This window comes from Dinoponera quadriceps, unplaced genomic scaffold, assembly GCF_001313825.1.
Source record: "Dinoponera quadriceps isolate SergipeBrazil2010 unplaced genomic scaffold, ASM131382v1 scaffold1850, whole genome shotgun sequence".
NCBI classification, from domain to species: Eukaryota; Metazoa; Arthropoda; class Insecta; order Hymenoptera; family Formicidae; genus Dinoponera; species Dinoponera quadriceps.
Genome location: NW_014556042.1, coordinates 917,436 through 934,326, shown reverse-complemented (window position 1 = coordinate 934,326; position 16,891 = coordinate 917,436). Strand labels below are relative to the sequence as shown.

Here is a 16,891-nt window from a genome sequence, read left to right as displayed (position 1 = left end):
ATTTGATCAATTTAGAATGATTACTCTAATACTTTTTAGCAAATATTTATCAGAAATAAACATATTATTGATTACAATATGATATTTCCTTCGAACCGTCTTACACTCATATTCAGTAATTCATTTATAAATCAAGGTATTACAAGGCGTTCAAGTAGGTAATTCTACAAACTATTAATGTACACTTAAATTGATGAAGATATTACTTGATTCAAGAAGTTGGAAAAACAAATAATTACCTTTGTTTGAATCTAGCATTTTTTTTCTGTGTGACAGCGCCATTTTTTAAAATTTTCCAAAATTTTGTATAAAACTCGAATAACAGCGCCTTTCAGGCTTTAAGTTTAAATCTAAAACCGTGACACTGCGCCTTTCAGGTTTCAAATTTCAATCTAAGAGCTAGCCACAGTTAATCTTAAGATCGATTTGAAATCCGGTAGGGGCGTCATAGAGCGATGTCTCTCGAGTTCTGTGTATTTTTCGAGTTTATAAGAAATTTCGAATGACGCCGCTGTGACATCCACGTAAAGCGCAAAAAGTTAACAGTGACACGAAATAATTCGAAGTACTGATCTCCCTCAAAAAGCCGAGGGAACGTGAAACACACGTACAGAATGCGGAAATGGAAAGGTAGTTGAACGCTGGTCGCTCGTTGGTTTTGCAAGAACCGGATGCATATAGGACCTAGAGACAATGGGCGACGAGCGGGTGCGGTAGCGATCTTCCGTCTCATAAAGGGGGAGGGGAAGGTGAAGCCGCGCGTCGCGCGCATTGTCCGCTTAATGATTGAGTGGAGACGTGGCAGGTGAAACCGAATACAGACGAGGAGCCGCGCCGGCTCCGTGGATCCCCGCGGGTCCACCCAGCGCGGCCAGACAACCGTGGACCCGAATTGTGGGACCCGCGGATGGGCGTCTGCTCCCAAGACCTTCGACATTGACGATACCCCTTTCATCCGAGCCCATCTTTTCGTACGGTCCGTTTGTGATCGGCGCCACCCACATCTCACGGAACTACAAGATGGAATTTGCAATTCGATATCTTAGGCGAAGGGTGCGTACGGACTCAAGGTGATTCGAGTGATTTAAAGGGATAGGGTCGGCACGGCACACCCCAGAATCGCCGATCTTGATTCTTCGTTTTCGGAATCGCCGAGAGAATCGCCGGGGAAAGCTATTGATATCGCAAGGTTTCATTACGAAGCAACATTTACTTTTCCTATCCGATATTAAACAATTCAATATAATTAAATATGGTTCGTCGAATACGACGATTTCCTTTCACACACCCAACGTGAATATTCCATTTTTAATTAATATTTTTATTTTTTTTATTTTAGTACCAGGCAACAGGATGACGAGAAAGAAATTTTGGCACAAATTTATCTCTCAACTTTCACTTCTAACTCTCGATTTTACTTTTAATTCTCTATCCGTGCGTCTTCTCCTTTACTCTAAAAAAATTCCCGAATCCTTTCGATGTAACCGTGGAATTTTCTTTCCTCATGAAAGAAGGAAGAAATCATCATGATGCTTCTCAAACACCGGATTAGCACGCTAACCGCGCGCCACTGATCCCTAAATTCTTTCCTCAAATAAAGAAACGACAATGTAGAATTCACACGCCTATCTCAGGAGTGGATTTTCGCGAGTGCGCTCGCACGTTGCGCGCTCAGGGATTTCTCACGTTCGCGGAAAAGCGCCCGAAGAAGCATTAATCGCGTGCCGCCGCAACGGTTAATTGGCATACACCGGCCTTTATTTCGCCACATAAGCAACTACCGGTGTGTGCACCGTGTCTAATGTCAAATTACATCTTCCATCGCGCGTTTATCTCGTGTACACGACGGCTGAATAACGATGCGCGTAGATCTCTCTCGCAACGGACCGTAGGAGTGGACAGTACCGATCTATATAACTCGTTCACGGCTGAACGCTGTCGTAATCGGATCTGCCTCTACGGATTAACTGACCTAGATCATTCGGCCAGAGTAACGATCTCTGTAGAACTCCGTGAGCGTTCGTCGAGAGAGGTTACTCAAATGTTTCTAGGACTATAACGCCGCTGGCAGATACAAAGTAAGCAGTGAGGAGAAAGTGGTAAATCAATGTACAACGTGTGTGTATCCTGCGCGTTTACGTTACAGCTAGCACAACTATATCAAGAGATATCATTAGAGGCTTGCGAAAGTTCGTGGGATCGCCGATGATTTCATCGGCTCGAAAGACAAATCGTTTTGTAGAAGTGGAATCAGATAATTACCTGGAAGGTGGCAGGCAGTAATGAATATTCGTGACAGATTTGATTGAGTGTAACGTGTAATGAAAGAAACACACCTAAATGTTCGACGAACTTTTGCAAGTCCGTAATACTATGTACGCACGGAGAAGAAAGATGATTGGTTGATGTAACGTGACAACAAACGAACTTAAACGCGTTTTCATTGAAGGAAATAAAATGTCTAGTTCGTATGAATTAAATTCGGTTTTTTAGGATCAGAAATTCTGTTCCCTTCAACTATGCCGCTTTTAAATTCTGCTTTTAATATCTTCTAAACTAAAAATAAGATTTCCGTGAGAAACTGTTATAATGTTAAAGAATATAATATGCGGACATTATATACAAACTTCAAAATTATTGATTGTTTCGTTCCAAAAATGTAACGATGTAATGCTCATAATTTATAATAATGCCCAAAATACATGTGCACATTACTTATATACATTTCTCTGTAACCTGTGCATACCTATTAAATCAACTGACACATCAATATAGAATTATTGAAAAAAATGCGAAATAATAATATTTTCATATTTGTAACATCGTGCGCATATATTTATCTCAACTTCGTTTCAAATTGACATTTATTACTTAGATAAAATTAATAGGAAAAAGATATAAAAATGTAATTTTGCCCGATAAATATTAAATTTATGAGCGCCTTGATGCGCCTCTGAAAACGCGACACTGAACCTTATTCCCTTAATTCAACCAATCCTATTTTCTGTAAGCAATATAATTTAATCATATATTATATATCGATACGCAGCGTGCATTGATATAATATGTAATTACACAACTAAAAATAGAACTGTACGCGATCCTGCAGTATCTTTGGACGGGCCCTTCGCGTCTATAGAACGGCGTCATTAATTAATGTATCTCAGGAGTCCGGCACGTACGCAAGTAAGCACGCACGCACGCACACGGGAAGGCCCGAAATTGTCTTATTTGCCGGTCGACGCGTAATCCGATTTGTTTCCCGAGCGATCTGATTGCGCGACCTTCTTCAACCTAACCCTCCCGCCTGACCCTCGCCGACGTTGCTCCTTATCTGCCCGGCATCCTCTCCGAGACCTCTTTGAGACTGCGTGCGACGGACTCTGGCAAGATTCTTGCCGATTCTTTTTTTCCGCCCGCCGTCCCTCGCTTTACCGCGCGCATATGCGCGCCGGACGCGCCTCTTCTTGTTTCGCGATCGGTGATTTACGTCGCGGACCACGCTACCACGGTAATAGTCCATTAATTGATCCCGGATTCCCCGCCGTGTGCTTTCAGATACGCGGGAGACGGGTTTCGTGAACGCCATCACCGCCGCCGGAGTTACTTATGCGGTTACCAGAGCCTGCACTATGGGTGACCTCATGGAATGCTCCTGCGATAAGATGACGAAGGGTAAAAGCTTGCTTCCCTCCTTTTTTCGCGATTTAATCCGCGCGTCTCGATTCCGGCTCTCATCAATTTCGCATCGGAGCGGACCTATAGTAATCTGTATCTATAGCGAGGCTTTTAAGAGCGCGATACTTCCGAAATGTTGTCGCTTTCCGAGAAAGATCATCAGGGAAGGATCGAAATTCGTCGTTCTCGAACATTGAGAGAAATTTCTATTCTTATTTTAATTATGAGTAATATTATAATTAGCGGTATGTTTTGCGTCTATATTTTTGGGGAAAAAACTCTTGCGTCTTATCATCCTCACGATTTTCTTGGAAAACTGCGTGAATTAGCATTACTTCACATCGAAGTATCGCGGACTTCACGCGCGATATCGTCGAGCTTCTCGCGATTAAGCTCGGGAATGGGGGGAAATGGTGATTCCTGCAGGTAATCGTTTGGCGAAATTCGCGCGCACGGCCGAAGCGAAGAAAAGTTTGCCAACCGAGGGAGACTGGGAATGGGGAGGATGCGGCGATAACGTGAACTTCGGCTTCAAGAAGTCGCGGGACTTCATGGATGCGCCTTATCGAAAGCGAAGCGATATCAAGACACTGGTGAAGCTTCACAACAACGACGCTGGCCGACTGGTAAGTCGTTTATTGTATTTATTATACCTTGGACAATTTGGGCGATTTTTCACCCGACTGTGATCGTTTCTCCCATTTTATCTTGCTCGGCAATGGTAAGAAATTGGTTCTTTTGAGATCTGGATCGTATAACTGTGCAATTCCATAAACATATCATGCGCCATTCTTATAATCGTGTCTAGTTATATCTATAACACTTAGACTGCCACGTCGCCCATACATGAATGACGGTTTTAATAATTGATATGAGAATAGTTTTATGAATTATTTATAGAGGTATATTGAATGAAAACAATAAAATGTTATTTGTAATATAAAGTAATATATGGTGATGTAATGTATAGTAATGTAAAAAATAAAAAATTAACTTTATATATTTATTATAAGATAATCAAACTTACATGTATTTTTCGCGATATTTTAGTGAGCAATCTATTCAATAATTATGATTATTATTATATCAGTTTTACAAGAGCATTTACATTTGATGACATGTGAGATACGAAATTCATGTGGAAGGGTAGAAATAGATATAGATATCATTGTTCTTTCACTGGACATATAATTTACCTGTATTTACTGATTATGTATATACAGAAAAAAGTGCTAGATTCAAATAAATAATTACTCCAATATTCCTTAACATATTGTTACGCCCGTGTCTTGATGCCCGCGCTTTTAGCGCCCTGAACATACAGCTGATTCTCTTGGCAACGAGTCGTAAACAACAGATGATCAGCGTTGACGGATAAACAACGGGTTAGAGAGATTTCTCTCTGGGGCGGTCGAGTCGTCGTGACGTGCGCGACGGTCTTTAACGAAAGAGAGAGCTTGAGCCTGCGAGTTACGCGTGCTTCCTTGTGAATAGCAAACATAGTTGAAGTTGTTTCCTTTTTAACGTTGTCTCGTTTTATTTCTCCGCGCGAGCGTAACAATATTATTACTTGGATTAAGTAAATATTACTAGGATGAAGTAAATATTTGGCTTAGATAACTTACTTAGAAAATATTTTATTTCGGTCAAGTAATTACGTTTACTTGATCCGAGTAAACATTTGTTAAGGAATACTGGAGTAATTATTTACTTGAATTAAGCACTTCTCCTTCTGTATACGATTGCGCGCATTGCAACTTCGGGCCCCGTAGGTTTTAATCGAAGCCAGCTGGGCAGTCTAAGTGTTAACGCAACGGAATACTCGCGTTTCATCGCTTGTAAGTACTTGAACAACCGAGAATCGCACATAAATCGTTCGTCTCCACTTCATGTTTGCGATTTGGAAGCCCACGATTCCTACATTATCGTAACGACGGACGAGATCAGATTCACATCGATGACGAGAGAACGCGCTGTAGGATACCCTACCGCCGGTCTTCTTAACCTTCTTCCTCAACCCGGCTCTATTTCCGTGCATTGCCAAGTCGTTCCGTCAGAGCGGCGAAGTCAGGAGAGTACAGTGCCGGCCGACGCGTTATTTGCATTCGCTCCTCAGGCCGTACGAAACTTCATGCGGACCGAGTGCAAGTGCCACGGGCTCTCGGGCTCGTGCACGGTGCGCACTTGTTGGCGCAAGATGCCGCCGTTCCGAGAGGTCGGCAACCGCCTGAAGGAGTCCTTCGACGGCGCGGCCAAGGTCATTCCCAGTAACGACGGCCACAGCTTCATCACCGAGGGTCCCACGATCAAGCCGCCCGGCAGATTCGACCTTATCTACAGCGAGGACTCGCCGGACTTCTGCAAGGCGAACCGGAAGACCGGCTCGTTGGGCACGGCCGGTCGCCAATGCAACGCGACTAGTCCCGGGGTCGACGGCTGTGAGCTCCTCTGCTGCGGCAGAGGCTACGACACGAGAATCGTCAAGGAGAAGGTCAACTGCGGCTGCAGGTTCCACTGGTGCTGCGAGGTCACGTGCAACACGTGCCTCGTCAAGAAGACCGTCCACAGTTGCCGTTAACACGATGACGCGTAAGTGGCCGAACTTTCAGGGTATCGATGTGCACAACGTCGCGACAGCGTCGAGGAGCGGATTCACGCGCGATCGGTGGATCTCTGTGAGCGTTCGAGGGTGGATAATGCCGGGAGAAACGATCGGTATTCTTTCTTGCGCAAATGACACGTTACGGACGAAGGCGATGATCGAAGTGGCTGAAGGGTGAGAAGCTCGATTGCTGAAAACACGCGTATTCATTTGACGACAAGGAGGAGTAATCCGCGATCGACGTTCTCATTTATTCGTTCGACATTATCGGTATCTCTATGTGATATGTAACGTTGTTATTTCCTCTACTTGTTGTAACAGTTAGGTTCGTTCGATATGTACCCACGCGTACACTGAGAGAAAAATATATGATGTTTGCAACTATATCATCATAGCGAACGAATTATAGTCGGAGAAGCATTTTTCTAGTAAGTATCACTATAGTGTCAGTGATAATAACCTTACATGCTGCTATTATTTTTGCAGTTAAAACCATAAAAAGGGTATAGTTGAGATCGGAAATAATTTCTCTCGGTGTATCGACTGGCGTGCGTAAAGCGCGTTTGATCGTCGATTGTAATCAAGTATAATGTTCTGCTACGTATAATAGTGGACATACGTTGTCCCGCAAAGTCCAAGTCTTGAAACTTGAGAAGAGGAATCATTTTCCGAAAAGTTACAATCCCAAGAACTGAGTATGAGATGATGCACTTACAATTTGCACGGTCGTAAATTCCTTTCATGGTTCGTGTGCTACTATCTTTTTACTGCTCCTTGTTCGGGGGATCGCTCTTCGATTGTCAGTATCAATATTGATTTTCTACCGACGGAACGATTCAGCTGCTGATTTAAAATAACAGCCGTCATCATACACCAACAATATTGATTACGCCATCGACATTCGGAGAAAACTTCACATTAACTGTCACATTATACGTATTGTGTCTTGTATGTTTTACATATTGTATGTCTTACTATTACATAACTTTGTAAAGCAACTTTATGCTTCCAATATTTCGGGAGATTATCGAGTTTTCGGAAAAATTGCATGCTTTCAGTGTTTCAGCAAAATTGTATTTCGAGAGATCATCGAGGTACTCCAGTTTTCGGGATTGTGACTTTTCGCGAAATTGTCCCTCTTCTCGCACTTCGGAACATTTTTTTCCGGGACAACGCATATCCATCCGTATAATAACGTCTCTGTGTATAATATATCAATGTCTAGGATACGGCTTGATCGTATAGGATATTCGACGACGAGTGTTCGGGCGACATGTGATTTACGATTTTCTCGCGAGTGCACGCGTCTAGACTAGGTCTAGGTTACTGATAGAGATACACAAGATCTCCGAGGAACATTTATCGCGCGCTCTGACGCGCGCGAGAAGCGGGATCGAGGACAGTCGTCAGTAGTGCATGCGCGAGCCAAGTCAGACGCGGGTCGCGCGATGCGACCGTACGCGATTCGTCGCGTTTAACGAGACAGCTCTCGTGTCTCTGATTGCTTGTACGGCTACGAGTTATTAGCGACTGCGTAAGACCTACACGCAGCCTTGGCGTCTAATATTAACGATGGAAAACGTAGCATGTGTGCGATTCTAGCTCCGAACCGAGAAGTCCCGTCGAAGTCCTGTAAAAATTAAGCCCATTAAATGTGAAGTTTAACCCTGAGAATAAAGACCATATTCTACAATGGCGTGAAGTATGCAGTAAGAAAGAAGCAATAAGCTAATTGGCCAATTGGATTTTTACGGTCTAAGAATAATCAACTGTGGTTGGTCGATAAATTTACCGCTTACGTTTTATTGCGTACTTTACGCCGTTAACGGCCGCGGTCTTGACGCTGAAATAACATTATAGATCTCTCAGGCCTACATCGCAAAAAACAAATGGTAAAAATTGTGGCTTTTGCATCTTGATCTTTTATGAATTATTAAGTTTATCGCCATTCTTTATTTATTGCCTTTGTAAACCGGTTGCCGCTGGGAAACCAATTATCTCATTGGATCAAGCTGATGATAGCGGTGGTCACATGAACCCAACTTTTTTTCCCGAGTAATAGAAGAATAGAAATGGGAAGTAGTATCTTGCATAAAAAAACGTGGAATAGGCGAAAAAAAAACGCGTGCAGGCCTCGCAGACCTAACATGTTATTCTGTCAGAGTTAGTGAAAATCTTACGGCTCGGTGTCAGCAGTCTGCGGGTTTGTAGTCGAAGGTTTTTACTATTACGATGATCAGGCCGATTCTGGGTGTCTCGAGGTCTCCTCGACTAATAATGGCGCGGATGAAAAGAGTAACGTAACGACAGTTTGGCCTGAATATATTTTCTTCTAATCGGCTATGCGTATCATTAGCCCAGGCAGCTATTTTCGACAATCGGTAAGACAGCAGCGAGAGATCTTGTCGACGAAAATTGTAGTAAGGGAAGAATCTATTTTTTATATTTATTTCTTAAGAGCGGATGTGCGGTCAATTTTGGATGTGTCTCAACGCGAACGAATCGTACCGGGGCGGAATTTGGGGCGAGCTAATCGCTTTCCTTTCTGCTACGTAAAACCGATCCCCGGCTATGTAGGATAGTTATTATCAGTATCGCCTACGTCGCGCGCGGGGCGATTAATTTCATTAATTCGGGTGTCGAAGCTTTCCACGTATCTCCAATGCTCGTAATACACTTTAAGACGTACGTATAAGTCGTATGATGAATTTATATAAAGCGTACCCGTCGCTAGGTGTCGTAATCATGGATATCTATGGAATACCTAGATTGCTAGCTTCTTTGTTCGCGAGCGGAAAAGTGAACACACCAGAAATTGTGTATTATGACATGCGTGGAATAACGAACATGTATATCTTATCGTCGTTGTAAGTCGATGTATCTATGTGTGCCTACAGGGAAAAATAATTTTGCTAGTGAAAACACCGTTGCTACTGCATATTCGTCGAAACAGTGATAAAATTTAGTCAGCAAAGCCAAATAAGCGAATTATTTGTAATTAGAGCAGAAACAGTTTTGTCGCCAAGATAGAAAATATTCTACCTAGTGAATTTGGACACGTTAATTTGCTGTTAGAACAAGATGGTTTTTCTACGTTTACTAACTTGTTCTTACAGCGAAATCATTTGTAGATTCAACAAAATAATCCAGCGAATGGCGATTAGTATTCTTAATAAATCGTTTATCGCTGTCCACATAGTAACTGACGGATTTTGTTTCACACAAAATTCGCTGAACCAGCGAATTATTTTTCTCCGTGTACCGGCACATACATGACATTCAACCAATCGGAAAATGACTGTCACACGGAGAAAACCATTCCGTTGGGACAATTGAATTTTCCGTTGCCTGGGGACCAAACGAAAACTCCATTGTAGGATCAGAAAGATTCCTGTAGTAAGTTTCTGCACAGTCAACTGCTCTCAGTCGTCCGAACCGAGTTTTAGTGCAACAGAATGCGAATGTTCTCGCATTCTGCGGTGACGAGATGTCGCTTCTCGTCACTGACGTGTTTTCCCTGTTGCAGGAACCGAGCTTTTTTTTTCCGTGCACATACTGCGTATACAGACGACGAATGCGCGAGATATTTGTACATATGTTTTTCAGCCGTGTATTTCGGCCGAGTTAGCAGTCTAGTTGTTCTACAGATAGACATCATCGCAAACAGACGTGGTCGTGACACGCCGGCGTTCGCATAGTAACGTCCGGCGAATTGCTTCTCCGCTTTTGAAACGCCTCCAGGTCGGACTGCCGATGCTACTTCCCGAGCCCCACGGTCAATTTGACGTCATGGGCAAGGAAAATACGCCACCGTGACGTTACACGTTACACGTCGAATCGAATTCCTTCCGTAAACGAAACGTCGATTACACAGCCCGAATTCTCCCGGGGCTCGGGGGACTGCGCTCTCGGGCTTTGCATATCCAAGTATGTTGCTTTTGCCGTCGCGTGACATAAGCTTTGTGCCATACGTTGCGATTCGATCGATCGACGCTTTGGCCACGCGTGCGCCGCGCCCCGCTAACGGAGAGGCGCACGCGAGGTTCCTTCGTTTCTCGAGTAATCGCTCCTTATCGGTCCTCGAGTCTCACCGCGTTTCATAAAACTTTCTCTCTTTTGTATACATAAGACTGAGTAATCGAAGTTTGCGCTGTCACGTGATACGAGTTAGATACGAATAAAATTATGTTCACGCGCGAATCTCGTCTGTTACGATTAAGGGTTTGTCGATTTGTTCGCCGATGAGCGATGATCGTGCGCAGTCTTAAGGCCAAATCACACCTAGCGATTGCCGACCGGATTGCGATTGACGATTATAAAATAGAGCATTTCTAAATGACAACCATTAATCTCAATAGGTAGCCGTTTTGCTCTGATTGGCTGCAAAGTAATCGCCAATCGCCGATCGTAATTCAATCGGCAATCGCTAGGTGTGATTTAGCCATTAGGGCGAAGATACGGAAGGATAAAAAATATATAGACGATTGTGTATTGCGAATCACGACGTGTTTTCAGTTTCACCCGGCACCGCGACCGATTTATCCCCGTTTCCTTGTCGTTATGAACCTGAGATCACAGGTAAGTGAGGATATCTTGTATGCCTTGATTATCTCGCGATAATCTCTCAAATATTTCCGAGATGACGCGCGCACGACGTATTTAGAAGATATTTATATCGCACAATGGAGGTATGCTGAAAAAGATCCATAAAAGTTTCACGCTTTAACCCTTTTCCTTTTTTGCGGTAGTAATTCTCCGTATTAGGTTTACCTTTCGAGTTTCGGTTTCTTTTTCATAAGTTTATGTCAACAGTTTTCATTCTCTATTTTAGCGCGGGCACTCGGTTAGTTTACCTGCTCTTACCTTAATTATAACTCTTATTTGGATAGGATATTTCGAAATCTCCCGTCAAACTCGCTCGGCGGGGAGGGGGAGGGAGAAGGACGCTAAAAACTTAATCTCGAAGGACGCCCCGACACGTCCTCGAGAACGAGTCGAGAAGTTTATCCCTTCGTTCTCACGTGCCTGGGAACGCGATAATAAGGATAAATTAAGGAAACGCCGAGAATTGAGAGGCCCCGTATATCACCGCGTCGTGTAGAACACAGGCTTTTACCTGTAATTTCGGTCTTATACACGAGAGTTTCACGGGCAATAAAGGACTGCTGCCATCTCTTGTAAAATAGTTTTACGGCGACCGGAAAGAGGAATTTCGCATAACCATAAAGGCCGTCAAGGGCTCGCGCCGTACCGTGCGCGCGCGCTCGCTCGCTCAGCGCGTTTCGGCGAGATAGCGAGGGGGCGGGGGGAGCCATAAAACCGAAAAGAAGAAATCCCTTTCCTCGCTTTATCTCCTTACATTTTCCGCTCCTGTCCGACTGTTCTTTTTCTCTCTTTTCTTTCCATCTTCTTTACCTTAAATTCTCAAGCTCGTGATAAATCCGGTGACGAGCGACAAACAGAACTTCTCGACACACCCGTCGAACGAGGCCGATTCGACGATCTGTTTGGCGAGCAACTAATGATTTCCACGGGAAGTTCCACGCGTAACGTCATCGTGAGCACGCGAAAGAGAGAGAGAGAGAGAGAGATAGATAGATCATTCGATCGACCCAAGCACCGGCGGTACCGCGCATTCCCACAGCGGCCACCCCAAAAAAAGCCTCTTTAAAGAAAAGACTCTTAGAGAGAGGCGAGCTTACACCCTCCAATTTAATACGTGACGCGGCACGGCGCGGCGGCGTGCGAGCGCGTCCGGGTAAAAGTCTCTTAATAGAGAGGTCGACCTCTCTCGGAGGTACGAAAGTGGTGAGGCGCAATTAGCCCCACCAAGGGGGACTGTCTGGACTCGATTAGCCCATGGCCAGGAGATTGGTCTGCAGCGGCACGACTGGGTGGTCCAACCGGGGTAATTTTCGGCTGCCGTCGACGTTCCCCTTCGGGGGAAAAATGGCCCCTCGAAATTGGCCCCGGACTTACCGCGCCGTCGGTCCGTGCGACGCCATTTTTAGAATCTCCTCCACCCTACCCCTCGTGCCGTGTGTTTCTGATTCTCGTCCCCTTCGAAGGCAGAGAGGGAGAGAGAGAGGGCGAGAGAGAGAAAGAGAGACGTGCCTTCGAGAGGAAGGGAAAGAAAAAGAGAGTGAGAGAGAGAGAGAGAGAGAGAGAGATCCCCAGCAAGAGAAGAGAAGGAGAGAAGAGAGAGCGAGAAAGAGTCGAGGCTCCCCGGTAATTCAATTTTGGGGGAAAAAACGCAGTATACACGCGGCTATATCGCACGCTGATGAAAACGTCGGACTGTCGGCGGGTCCGCACGGTGTGAGAACACGGTTTCGATCTTGGTTTTACCGCCGGCCATCATCTTACAGGGACGTGGCGGTGTAATTTTTATCGACCGAAAGCCAGTAACTTCTTAGTATTTAATTATTTACGTGTCTCATAGCCCCTGCGTGGAATATGTTGAAAGGTTGATGAATGGTCTCGCGAGAAAAACGGACGGAGATTATTTCGTTTTGATCTGTTTTTTCTTTTTTTTGTAATACACTTCACTTATATATTTACCGCATATCGTGCAGTTCTAAAGATGATTCGGGCTAAGCAAGCTTGCTTTAACCGAATAATCGCCCTAAAAAGTAATAATATATTTATTTATACGAAAATAACAGTCACAAAAGATCGCAAAAGACGGACGAAAGCACACAATAGCAGACTGACAAATACACGGAGGCGCAGAATGGATTCTTGTTGGTAATTTTCGGAAAATGCATTTTAACGCGCATGGATGATACCGGTCATCCGCACGATCACTGTAAGGTTAATTAAAAATGTTTGTAAAATCATTGTCGCCTCTGATGGGTCAACAATCCATCGTCCTCTTCCCGATTATTGTCCTAACCACGACATAGACGACGAAAGCGAATTTATTAAACCGACATCAGCTGTTCAACAAACCTGAACGCGTCTCAGCCACCACCGTGGTGCAGAATGGAGACTCTCNCTCCCCCCCCCCCCCTCCCCCCTCTCTCGCGTATGTTCGCGAAACGCATCCGCGGGTTTTACGTACGACAGGAACTCTCCCACGGCGAACGACTGTCCGACACCGTTCCCGGAACGATTAGGCGCGGAACAATGGGCCCCGCGGAACGCACGTGGGTCGTGACGCGCGACAAAACCGCAAAATGCGACCGTGATTAATCGGCCTTGGGCCGCCCTCTCCGCCTGCCGCGCAAGAACACGCCGCCGCGCCGCGGGAACGCGCCGTGACTCTATTTTCTTCTCTCCGCGCCGCGGCCTCATGCCTCGCGCCCGCGCAACCCTCGCGCTCGCGAGCGCTTAATGCGCGTGCACTCGTCCGCTTCGCGTCTCCGTGGAAGCCGATGATAAATTTCTATGGCAACGAGCGCCCGTTTGTTATACCTTCCTCGCGCGTCCCGCGCTGGACAATCTTCGCCGCGTTCTCCGGCGAATGCGCGGCTCGTGTACACCGGATGCAACGAGCACGGCGAGCAGAAGAAACGTCCTCCCTTCAATCTTATTCACGTCCACGGGAAAGAACATTATCACCGTTTTAAGGAGTTTTCACTTCGCCCGGGTGGACTGAAGAACGCGTCTTCACAAATGAACGTATCAGTATTTTCAGGAATTTTAAATAGTCGCAAGTTCTACATGCCGACATGAAAAAGAAAAATTAGCTGCTATAGTTAAAACCTAGCTTCCATAGGATAAAAATTAGCTTCTGCGGGTAAAAATGAGCTTTCCGTAGGATACAGCTGAAATTTAGTTAATTTTTAGCTAATTTTTTTATTCCTATACGTAGTTTTTAACTGTGGGAGCTAAAAACTGGTAACTGAATTTCAGTTCGGTTACATGGACAGCTAATTCTTGTTCTCCGAAGTCTTTCTGATTCTCCAGCTTAAACAACAGCTGCGTTCCGCAGAGAGAGAGAAGCTCAGTGAGCGCTTAATGATTATTGTCCGTGACTGGAGTATTCTTTTAGATTTTTGATATAGGTTCAAGAGAATATACAGAAAAAAGAAAATACCCAGAAAACAAGTATTAGAATCATGTAAACAGAACTGAACCTGTTTTTCTATCTCTTAAATCAAGTAATATTTTTATCGACTTAAATATATTTTAATAATTTTTAGTAAATACTACCTTGAATGCAATAATATCTTAATTTGTAAGAACTGATTGTTTCATCTTCGGGTAATCTACAAGGTATTTTTATCTAATGGATAAAAATATCTGAAAAGCTTTATCGTACAGAAATAAAATACAAGAATATGAAAAATTATCGGTATACTATTGAAGTACAATGATATATAATTTTTATCGTATTCTTTTCGTTTATTTCCGTAGATTTATTTCCGTAGGGAAACTTTTTCAGATATTTTTATCCATTAGATAAATTATCACATGGTTTATCCGTTTACTTTTTAGGGCGATTATTGGGTTAAAACAAGCTTGTTTAGCCCGAATCATCTTTAGAACTGCACGACATGTGGTAAATATATTAATAGTGAAGTGTATGAAAAAAAAAAAAACAGATCTAAATGTAAGATGAAACAACCGGTTTTAAACGAAGTGCTGGAATGTAAGTATAAAATGGTTCTAAATTTAAGAGAGTATTTACTAGAATTATATTTCCATTATTAAAGTAACCATTTTACTTGGACCAAGTATATATTACTTGAATGGTAGTAGTCTTTCTTTCAGCCAATCAGTATCAATAATTATTAGGCGCTCACCGTTCTCCGGAATGGAACCAGTTAAATGGAACCAATATATTATTATTGAAAAAATAGTTACTTTAGTTATAAGTACCGCAATCAGTAAAATCTCGCTGAAAGGGTTTAGCTGTTAGTAGTTAATGGAACACTGCAAATTTCACAGTGAAATCTTACTTTCACTAGCCAAAATTAACGAGGTACAAGACTGTAAGAGGAACGGTACGGGAGTGTTTTCACGGAAAATCAGTGAGTACTCACTGATAACGGTGAAATACGCTTTACCGATTTAACCGGAAACATTATCAGCTGATTCGCGTTGAGTGAGAGTGAGTTACTCTCTCCGCTGAACACAGGTGATGCTTGTTACACATGACGTTCACATAAAAAACACGAAACTTGCAATCAAACGGCCACGATTAACGGCCAACCTGCGTCCGGAGTATGCAATCCTGCAATGCGAAAGGAACACCTTCCTTTCGACGAACCCGCGATTCGATCTGCACGTACGCACCCGCGCGTTCGAAAATATCCTCGCGCTTCATCAAATGACGCACCCCCTGTGGAACAAGATGCACTCGAGGGAACCGGGGATTACGATGATGAGAATACCGTGGAGCGGACACGTCGTTGCTGTGGTACAACGAACGACCGCCAGCTCCGGGACTAATATACCCGGAGGAGCCGACGAGGAGTCCGTCGCGAAAACGGCGTACGCATACCACACGCGCGAGCAAACCAGTCGCGACGGGCGCGCGCGGCGTTCCATGCTCGCGCACACACGGCGAATTACACATGCAGCTGCGAGGGAGCCTCGCGAGAGATAGCGAAGGAGAGAACAAGAGAGAGATAGGTAGATGGATAGATAGATAGATAGATAGAGAGAGAGAGAGGGAGAGAGAGAGAGAGAGATCGCACCGCAAAGGCGAGGCGCCGGAGGTGGTCGTCGGTCGTTTCGAGCCGGGCGCGCTGCTCCGACGCCAATATTAATTAAACGATCCCATAAGCGCCTAACAAACTGGCCGTACGTTAGGCGGTTTATTGGGGTCCCCGAGCGGGACGTTAAAATGTTCCAATCTTAATTAGGTAGGTGTTTACAGGAGGATAATTCCACGGGCGCTTAAGCCGCGCTGCGCCGTTTCTACCGGACGCGCGGGGCCACCGGGCGCGACGCGCGGGGCCTCGCGAGAGAGACGGCGGAGGCCTTGCATCCACCAACCCACCCTTGTGCCCCACCGTGTCTGCCCCCTGTTCCTCCCCCCTCGCCCTAGCTCGTATCTCCGCCGTTCAACGGCGTCCACCGCGATGGTACGATATTACGGTGTCCTCTTTCTCTCTCACAGGACGCTCTGTTTCTTCGTTTTTCACCCTCCTCCTCCTCCTCTTCGAGAATGATCTTCCGATGTCCTCCGCGCGTCTTTTCTCTCTTTCGCGCCTGCCGCGCACGTCTTCTCTCCTTCTCCCGCCGCCGAGGAGTGCCAGGAGCACACCTCCGAAGGACGACGACGCGGTACCGCGAGCACGGCGGTCGGTAGGTGGAGAAGGTCATTGAAATCTTTACGGTTCCCTCAGCTTCTCGGAATTTCGTCGCCACCGATATACGCCGCGCGGTCTTGCGTAATTATCTGCTCGCGCTTCTTCCTTCCCGCGGTTCTCACTTTCTCCATCTTGGGCGGATAATCAGCGAACCAGAGAGAAAGAGTGTGAGAGAAAGAGAGAGAGAGAGAGAGAGAGAGAAAGAGAGGACAGGGGATAGCGATCCGGTGGGGAGTAATTTTCGTTTGCTGTACGATAAGGCTTTTCGACGAAAGGGACTTGCAAATTAAGCGGCAACGCGCGTTTTATACGTGCACGTCTCTCTCTTTTCGCCCCGTCATTGATA

The 16,891-nt window shown here is 44.9% G+C and overlaps 1 protein-coding gene across 2 annotated transcripts in view; it reads left to right on the top strand.

Moving 5' to 3' along the window:
- The window catches only part of LOC106746483 (protein Wnt-6-like), a 120,821-nt gene extending 110,083 nt beyond the window's left edge, over nt 1-10,738 (top strand). For both annotated transcript variants that reach the window (XM_014623118.1, XM_014623117.1), the window contains 3 exons: nt 3,559-3,675; nt 4,105-4,304; nt 5,795-10,738. In XM_014623118.1, the coding sequence (XP_014478604.1) occupies nt 3,559-3,675; nt 4,105-4,304; nt 5,795-6,256 (779 nt within the window). In that variant the 3' untranslated portion in view covers nt 6,257-10,738. The remainder of the gene's footprint in view (nt 1-3,558; nt 3,676-4,104; nt 4,305-5,794) is intronic.
- The last annotated feature ends 6,153 nt before the right edge of the window (nt 10,739-16,891 follow it).